A 9,748-nucleotide genomic window follows, 5' to 3' on the forward strand; every position below is an offset into this window, starting at 1 on the left:
TTCGTCCGCACGAACATTGATAATGTTGCGGAGCACAGCGAGTGTTTTCAATGAATTCCTATTGAAGTAGGAATGAACTAAAAAACGTTGACTCTGTTCTGCTCGTTCCTCGCCGTGGGCGCGCACCGTTATGAATGCCCGTGCAGTCGTGAGCATTTTAGTTTAATTTTAAAATTAGCGCCTTTCGGGGGGCGGATTGCTTGAATTTGTCTGCCAAAAGCACAATGTTGTGTTTTATTGCCACTGTACACAAATAAGTAAATAAATAAACACTTTGCAGTTTGAATGATGTCCTGTATGAACAAAATTACGGAGTATGTTTTTATGTGTCCACTGTTCAATTGCGCCCGCACCACACACACACACACACACACACACACACACACACTCCACACACACACATTCCAGCATTGCAATCTTGACATCGCAGCCTGTTCATTATAGCCTTAATAAAATATAATCATAAAATAGTCAACCTAACATATAAAAATTACACTGCTCTGTTTAAATAGTCAGTAGTACAATTCGTACCATTCACAGTAAGCACTGCTTCCAAGCACATTTTTGCGTGTGTGAAGAGGATGATTTTTTCCGTCGATATTGGAACGTGAGTGAAGTACAAAGCCTATGATAAAGAATAGTTTAGCATCCAAATACATTGCAAATGTTGAAACATTTTGATTAGTGAGTTATGTGAGCGCAACACTGCTTACTTTTGTTTTCATTTTTATTTTATTTCGTTTTGGCTTGTTTATAGTTATTTTTTTATCCTTGTTCCGTTCTGAATATCATTAAATTTAAAGGATTTGTTGTGGAATATTTTGAGTGTATCATAAAATCTGAATAATTATCTTGTTTAAGTGATTCTCTAGTTATCTTTTTATTTAATTTTTTCATTGTTCTAATCAGGTCAGGCAAGTAAAATTCTCTGTCTTGTCCCTTAAATTATATATATATATATATATATATACATATACACATATACACACATGTTTCTTTGTTTTATTATTAAGTAAAAGAGATCTCACTTCTTAATGTATGATATTGTTGTATTATACTGGCATAAGTTGTTGCATCTCAATAAAAAAAGTATTTAAAAAAAAAAGAAAAAAAGAAGAAGAAAGAAGATGAAGATGTTGATTGGCACATAAAAGCGACTCTGCATCTTTTGCATGGGTCATTAGTGTACAGCGCCCTGGAAATGAATACACTAGCACTGTGTTGTCCGTACAAATGAGAACATGGCAGTGTTGCGCTAGGGGTGGAAGTATTCCAATACCAAATTAACTGCTCTTAGTTCCAAGGCAGTTTATGTGTCACTCAGTTTGTAGATGGTGGCTTGAAGACAGTTCATCTGTCTGAAGGAAAAAAGATTCTGAGGCAATGCCGTTCATCGCCGCCTTAAATAACAGGCAGGCCTGTCCCTATTTTGAGCGCTTGAATGCCATTGGCCATTGCTCTGCAATGGCGTTATTCAACCAGGCTTCAGTATTCTCGGAGAAAGGAGATTCCCCATAGCGTCAGCTACTGGCGCAATGTGGAGTGGACCAAACTCAAAAGGGAACACTCAGTAAGACGCAAATTCTACACAGTATTTACTACACAGGGCATGGCAGAAAGCCAACAGCATACAACATGCTGTTGGCTTTACCACACATACAACATTACTACCATACTGACAATACTACCATTTAAAAAATACAGTGGCATTGGCAGTATTTTGAAGATTCTATTTCAATGCTACCCAGATATCCTACCTCTCCTGGAAGTTCCTGGAATCTCCTGTATATTGATAGCGCCCTGACGCCTGCAAATTGTATACAATATTCCTGAAATTGAGTGACTGAGAGAGAGGTCCTGTTTCCACCTGGTATTAAGATGCATTTTTGGAGATCCAATCACAACTGGTCAGCCAAGACACATTACCGTTTAAATCTGGTGTAAACCTTGGCGCACAAATACAAACCTGAGTTACGTGGCTTACACAAAATTAATATAATATAATTATGTTATTGTACTGTAAAATTATGCCAAACAATACTTAAATGCTGTACACAAACACTGTGATGTGCCATGTTTTTTTTTTCTACATGTGTTACATACGTGTGCCAATACAATGTAAACAAACCCATTTTGGCATTGTTAATTGGAAATTCAAAGCTGGTGCTCTGAAAATCTGGCCTACCTCACAACTTTGCATCGGTTTAGGATTAGGGGTAGGGTTGTGGGTTAGTCCTACCTCACAAATCCTGATGGTATTTCCTGACAATATGTGCTACATACAGTATGGGCCGGGGTATATGGAAAAAGGGCTTACTTGGCTTATGAAGCGCATTCAAACCAAGTTCTTAGCTCTGCATTCTCATTTACTGCATGAAACGTATACATGATATCAATGGTAATGCAATTATATACAATTAGCAATAGCTAACATTCAATTTTTTCCCTTGTATCTTTTCTAAACAGGACACTGACAATTCTGCAGTGTATGAAGAATCCCAGATGGGCAACCAGTCAAAGATGTTTCAACAACCTCTTCTAATGTATAGACATAAACATACACTTGAAAAAATATCAGTATGTATTACAGCAGTTAGAATTTTGGGGAAAATGTATTTCATCATTCATCAATTAGATTATAAATAGTTCTGTTCCTGGATACCAACTGGCCAAAACTATGTAATAAATGTAAGTGCTATGCAAAATAAAATGTAATAAAATTAAGTGCTATGAGTCTCAAGATGGCAAAATGTAGTCAGGCAGGTGCTCCCTTTCTCCCACTTAATCAACTTAAATCAGTATAAATTGAACAGAATTGAACAGCACAATGCTTATAAACAAGATATGATAAAGTTTAAATGGTTGGTCATAGTAACTGTCATGATTCCTGTTCTGTGTTTCCCTTGTCTGGTGTGCACTTTTGTTATTTCCTGTTCTGTGCCATGTTTTGTAGTCCTTTGTAGTCTTTCTTGTTTATTACGAAATGGATCCAGCAGTTGTTAGCAACCAGGCCCGTGGAGCGGAAGACGGCCTGGAGACTGCAGTAGTACGGGAGGCCAGGGCGGAGCAGGCAGTGCAGGCGACCAGTGCGGAGCAGGCAGTGCAGGCGACCAGGGCGGAGCAGGCAGTGCAGGCGACCAGGACGGAGCAGTGCAGGCGGCCAAGGCGGAGACGACCCTACAGGCGGCCAGGGCGGAGACGACCCTTCAGGCGGCCAGGGCGGAGACGACCCTTCAGGTGGCCAGGGCGGAGACGACCCTTCGGGCGGCCATGACGGAGCTGGCTGAAGAGGCGACCATGGCGGCGCGGCCTCCATGGTCCAATTGCGGGACCTACTGAAGTGCACACCAGACAAGGGAAACACAGGACAGGAATCATGACAGTAACCTACGTCACTGTGCCACTAATAATTATAGTACAATGTGGCCCAGTCGGGATGTATTGGGGCCGTCTATGTGGAGTTAGAGGCTGTTTACATCAACGCCAAAGAAGAATTATACATTTTATTATCTATAATAATGGACTTTTTCACAAAGGAGTAAATCATCAAAATCGGCATATAAAACGACAAAAAAAGAATGCGTGCTGGATATATCTTTTTAACACTGCTGTTACTATAATTAAATTTACATCTAAACCCAAGACCAACAACAGCCGGTTTGAGAGTTCCTGTGGCACATGGACTTGCTTACGGTACACTTTGCTTCGCTAGTGTGTTGCAGAGTAGTCTGGATTCTATAAAACTTCCAAAGACAGATATGAATAACCCAGATGCCTTGCTGTTGAAAAATACGTCGGCTGTGTCCCCTTTACAAGTTTTGATTCAGGTTGGATTCAAGCGTACCCTAAATCCTGCGATTGTGAAACAGCATCAACTTAAAACTCTTTTTAAAAATACAAAGTTCTGTCATGAAACTCTAGATGGCGCAGGCTAATAGGTCCTTAACTCAACCTGATTGCAATCACATCATCATCTATAGGGCACAGCTGATTGGTTCCTGCAGTATCAGTAGCCAATGAGCTTGCGTGCTCAACCTTCAAATACTTGGGTAGCATTTGCCTTGGCAGTGCAGCACACTTTCAGAAACCCTCCACCTTCCCCAGCTCCACCTGTATAAATCTGCTATGGGTAATTCATGCACGCTATATTGTACTGCAGAAGCATGTCTTACTTGCTCATAGCAGCGTGTCTTGTATGTATTGGCAGTAGCAAGTCCTGTACTTGTTCTGCAGCAGCAGCAAAGCCTGCAATAATGTACACCGCAGGGTAGCAGATCTATTCCGCCAACATTGTCATAGTCAAGTCAAGTCAAGTCACATCTATTTATATAGCGCTTTTTACAATACAGATAATTTCAAAGCAGCTTTACAGAGATAACAGGAAAATATTGCAACAAACTTTGTTTCCAGAAGAAAATAGCATCACAGTCCAGCTTAAGTAAGTTCAGTGATGTTTCATTTTTGTTGTAAAAAAGTTATTAATTTAGTTAATTTATATATATATAGCCGCTCTGGAGAAAATCGTGATGTCATCGTCCAGCTCAGTTCTCATATAATGGTGTCAATGCAGGCAGATCAATATTATTGTTGAATTTTAAATTAAATGTTAAATTAAATGTCCCCAACTAAGCAAGCCAAAAGCCAATGGCAACAAAGGTGAAAAAAGGCGACAAAGGCGAAAAAGGCAACAGTGGCAAATAACCAAAAAAACCTTGGGAGAAACCAGGCTCAGTCGGGGGGCCAGTCTATGATTACGATTCAGGCAGCATTATAGGTCAGAAGTCAGACTGGATTGGAACAATCAGAATATTATCCAGTTCCATCTGGTTGAAGATCGGAGTCATCACGCGGTGTGTAGACATGTTTGTTGAGGATCAGTGCCTATGGCTGTCGATGAGGCCTTCACAGGGGAGAGTCTAGTTGACACAATCTCTGCTGACACTTCAGGGATAAGTTGTGGTCGTGTCTAGGCACAAGTCCTCCATCTGATCTGGATACGACCTGGATCTGGCTGACAACATCATGCTTTGTGGTCGTGTCTAGGCCCAGGTCCACCATCTGATCTGGATACGGCCCGGATCCAGCTGATTACAGTAAACCTCGGAATAAACAGAAAGACTAACCTTAGCATAGATGCCATTCTCCTTATGATGTAACGCGTACATCGGGTGTTATAGGAAGTGTTCCCGGTTCCAGCTGACCTAATTTATGCTGCCTAATTATTTAACTGATTTGAATAATAAGAATGTATTATTTTCTATGTGTATGCCAGGTTAAAGAGATGTGTTGTTAGTCTAGATTTAAACTGACAGAGTGTGTCTGCTTCCAGGACAATGTTAGGAAGACTGTTCCAGAGTTTTGGTTCTAAATAGGAAAAGGATCTACTGGCAGCAGTTGATTTTGATATTCTAGGTATTATATGGTAGGTAATAGGTAATATTCTATTATCAACTGGCCAGAATTTTGAGATCGCAATAGACGTGAAGGACTATAATGCGTTAAGAGCTCGCTCAAGTACTGTGGAGCTAAACCATTTAGTGCTTTGTAAGTAATCAGCAATATTTTAAAATGTATGTTTAATAGGGAGCCAATGCAGTGTTTGACAGAACCGGGCTAATATGGTCATACTTCCTGGTTCTAGTAAGAACTCTAGCTGCTGCGTTTTGGACCAGCTGTAGTTTGTTTGTTATGCGTGCAGGGCAACCACCCATAAGAACATTACAATAATCTAGCCTAGAGGTCATGAACGCATGAACTAACTATTTTTTTTAAGATTAAGAATGCGGTTTTACAGATACTAGAAACGTGGCTTTCAAATGAAAGATTGGTATCAAAGAGCACACTTACGTCCTAACTGACGACGAATACTTGACAGAGCAGCCATCATGTGTTAGGTTTTTGGTCCAATCATTAGAAACTCTGTTTTTTTTTTTTTATTATTGAGTAGTAGGAAATTACTAGTCATCCAAATTTTTATATCAGCTATGCATTCCATTAATTTTGTGAATTGGTAAGTTTTGTCAGGGCATGAAGAAGTATAGAGCTGAGTTTCATCAGCATAACAGTGAAAACTAATCCCATGCTTCCTAATGATATCTCCCAAGGGTAACATGTACAGAGTGAACAGCAACGGTCCTAGTACTGAGCCTTGTGGTACTCCTTACTGAACTTGTGATAGATATGACATCTCTATCTCGCCAACATAATTTTCGAGTCTATTTAAAAAAATGTTGTGGTCAATGGTATCAAATACAGCACTAAGATCGAGTAACACTAATAAAGAGATACAACCACAATCGGATGATAAGAGCAAATCATTTGTAACTCTAATGAGAGTAGCCTCAGTACTATGGCACGGTCTAAATCCTGACTGGAAATCCTCGCAGATTCCATTTCTTTCTAAAAAGGAGCAAAGTTGTGAGGATACTGCCTTTTGTAGTATCTTTGACAAAAAGGGTAGATTTAAGATCGGCCTGTAATTGAATAAACAATTATTCCTGTCCTATTGCAAGGAATGAATGGATTTTTTCCTCAGGGACACTACAATGCACTGCCTGATGCGATACTGTAGTAGACGGTTGCATAGTTATAATTGGGGTATAATGGGGGTGGGGCTGGGGGCGGGGCTTTAACATTTCAAAGCCGCAATGTACAGAAAATTATACAAAGATATAGAAGAAAATGTATAAAAACATTTTGGATCAATAAAACTAAGAAATAACATAACTCCAGAAAGGCCACACTGCTGTCACGGTCACGTTCACGTTCTTCTCCCTTCATCTGCCTTCACCTGTGTGTGTGCACTACATTCCCCAGAATCCTCCGTGGCGCACACCTGCACTCACTCTCTCAATCACTAATCATCAGCATCACCTTCACCGCCTCATCAGTCTCACCCTTTATATTCAGCATTTTCCCTTCACTCCTCGTCTGGTCTCGTCTATACACGTCATTACATGACTCTCAGACCCCCTGAGCACTAACCTGGATCCTTACCTAAGTCGCATCACCATCCATCTGTCGGCCTGCCATCCTCTTTGATCTTCCATCCTTGGTCACCTACAAGAAAGAAAGAAAGAGAGACTTTACCATCCAGCTAAGCATTCTCTGTTTATCTGTGTTGCTGATACTCACCATTTATCTGCATCTCCGTTCATTCTGCAATTAAAGATTTAAACTTACCATCTTGTCTGCTTCATCTGTAAACCCTGACAGAAGACCAGACCACAAGAAGCATGGAAGTTGCTCACTTCACCCTAACCCCAGCTGATCGTCTGATTCAATGTTTTCAAGATGGCTGCTCAATCGAGGAATATGTCGCCGGCTTTCTGGAGCTTTCTGTTGGGGTAAGCTGGACAGATGATGTCCTAAAAACAGTATTTTGGGGCGGACTGGATAACCATCTGTACCAGCAAGCTCCAGCGGAGGCAATCCCAGGATCATTTGCCCAGTATCTAGATCATGTGTTGTGGTTGAGTAGCTCAAGGTTCAAAGTAGGTGAGGTTGAGGACATCGCCACTCAACCACCATCTCCAGCCATCTTCACCACGCCACCCATCATCATCCGGAATTCAGTCACCTGCACTAGCGAGCCTGCACTTCACGCCAGTCCAGCCGAGCCCACACTTCACGCCAGAGCTGCCGAGATCAAGGCAGTAGGCGTCGTGCCTGCCGCCCCTGAGTCTGAGCGTCATGCCCGCCGCGCCTGTGACTGACAGCGTCGCCTGCCCGCCAGAGCCAGTCGCCTGCCCGCTAGAGTCTGTGAGCGTCGTTCTCCCCGAGCCAGAGCCAAAGTTTGCAAAGCCCTCTTCATCGCTGGTTCCGTCCAGCACAAAGCCCTCTTCATCGCTGGTCTCGTCCAGCACAAAGCCCTCTTCACCACTGGTTCCGTCCAGTTCAAAGCCCTCTTCACAGCTGGTCCCGCCCAGCTCAAAGCCCTCTTCACAGCTGGTTCCGTCCAGCTCAGAACCCTCTTCACCGCTGGTCCCGTCCAGCACAGAGCCTTCTTCACCGCTGGTCCCGTCCAGCACAGAGCCTTCTTCACCACTGGTCCCGTCCAGCACAGAGCCCTCTTCACCGCTGGTCCCGTCCAGCACAGAGCCCTCTTCACCGCTAGTCCTGTCCAGCACAGAGCCTTCTTCACCGCTGGTCCCGTCCAGCACAGAGCCTTCACCGCTGGTCCCGTCCAGCACAGAGCCTTCACCGCTGGTCCCGTCCAGTACAGAGCCTTCATCACTGGTCCTGCCCAGCTCAGAGCCCTCTTCGCCGCTGGTCCTGCCCAGCTCAGAGCCCTCTTCGCCACTGGTTCGGCCCAGCTCAGAGCCCTCTTCGCCGCTGATCTCGTCCAGCTCAGAGCCCTCTTCATCGCTGGTCCTGCACAGCACAAAGCCTTCACTGCTGGTCCTGCACAGCACAAAGCCTTCATTGCTGGTCCTGCTGCCCAGCACAGAGCCCTCATCGCTGCCCAGCTCAGAGCCCTCACAGAGCCCTCATCGCTGCCCAGTACTGAGCCCTCTTCGCCGCTGGTCCTGTCCAGCTCAGAGCCCTCTTCGCCGCTGGTCTTGTCCAGCTCAGAGTCCTCTTCGCCGCTGGCCCTGTCCAGCCCTGAGCCGCTTTCGCCCCCTGCCTCATCCAGCCCAGTGTCAAAGCCTGTCTTTGAAGTCTCACCCAGCCTCCCTCTCCCACCTCCTCTCGTCTGTCTTCAGCCTTCCTCATCTCCTCTGCCTCCTGTCAGCCCTGTCACTCGCCCACTAGAAGTCAGTGGATTGGTGGGCTCGCTGTGGGGCTTCCAGTCCCCAGCATCGTCCGGGACTGTGGATTCCTGGGTTCCGCCTCCAGCAGCTTCGTCCAGGATTCCACATCGGCCCATCGCTCCACTGTCTCACCCTTGGCTCTTACCTCCCTCAGCTCCACCGTGGTCCTTCAGTTCACCAGTTCCGCCAGGCTCCCTCATTCCCCCGGATTCGCTTTGGTCCCTCGTCGACCTTCCATCGCCTCTGGACTTCTCTCCTCTGGCTTCGCCTCGTCCCTTCGTCCCCCCGGCTCCCTTGGACTCCTCTCTCCCTGCTGCTCATGCTTTGTCCTCAGTCCCTCTGTCTCCACTGCGCCCTTCAGTAACCCCGTCTACACTTCGGTCGCCTGAGCCTGCGGATTCCCCCAGTCACTCTGAAACCTCTGCTCCACCGTGTCCTAGCAAACTTCCGTCTTCTCCCTGTCATTCCCTGTCTTTGGTTCCGCCCTGGTCTCCTCAACCACCTGCCTTGCCTCCGTCAGTCGGCCCCCTGGAGTCGTCAGTCCTGCCTCCCCCATGGCTCCTCCCATCCTGGAGTCCGTCTTCCTGTTCATCCTCCAGTCTCGGACTCCAGGATGCCCACCCCCCCTCCCGTACTCTGCCGTTTACGGCGCGGGACGCGCCTTGCGGGAGGGGGGAGTTATGTCACGGTCACGTTCACGTTCTTCTCCCTTCATCTGCCTTCACCTGTGTGTGTGCACTACATTCCCCAGAATCCTCCGTGGTGCACACCTGCACTCACTCTCTCAATTACTAATCATCAGCATCACCTGCACCCCCTCATCAGTCTCACCCTTTATATTCAGCACTTTCCCTTCACTCCTCGTCTCGTCTATACACGTCATTACATGACTCTCAGACCCCCTGAGCACTTACCTGGATCCTTACCTAAGTCACATCACCATCCATCTGTCAGCCTGCCATCCTCTTCGATCTTCCATCCTTGGTCACCTACAA

At 45.2% G+C, this 9,748-nt stretch overlaps 1 protein-coding gene across 1 annotated transcript; it reads right to left on the reverse strand.

Moving 5' to 3' along the window:
• Nucleotides 1-4,310: 4,310 nt before the first annotated feature.
• On the reverse strand, nt 4,311-8,869 carry LOC308682816 (uncharacterized protein; the record flags this gene model as incomplete). Its single annotated transcript, XM_081352760.1, has 3 exons — nt 4,311-5,099; nt 6,997-8,433; nt 8,748-8,869. 2 exons carry the CDS (start codon nt 8,867-8,869, stop codon nt 7,572-7,574), a joined length of 984 nt encoding a protein of 327 aa, XP_081208886.1. The 3' UTR covers nt 4,311-5,099; nt 6,997-7,571.
• Nucleotides 8,870-9,748: the final 879 nt, after the last annotated feature.

The sequence above is a fragment of the Scardinius erythrophthalmus genome (genome assembly GCF_964197995.2).
Source record: "Scardinius erythrophthalmus genome assembly, chromosome: 22".
NCBI lineage: Eukaryota > Metazoa > Chordata > Actinopteri > Cypriniformes > Leuciscidae > Scardinius > Scardinius erythrophthalmus.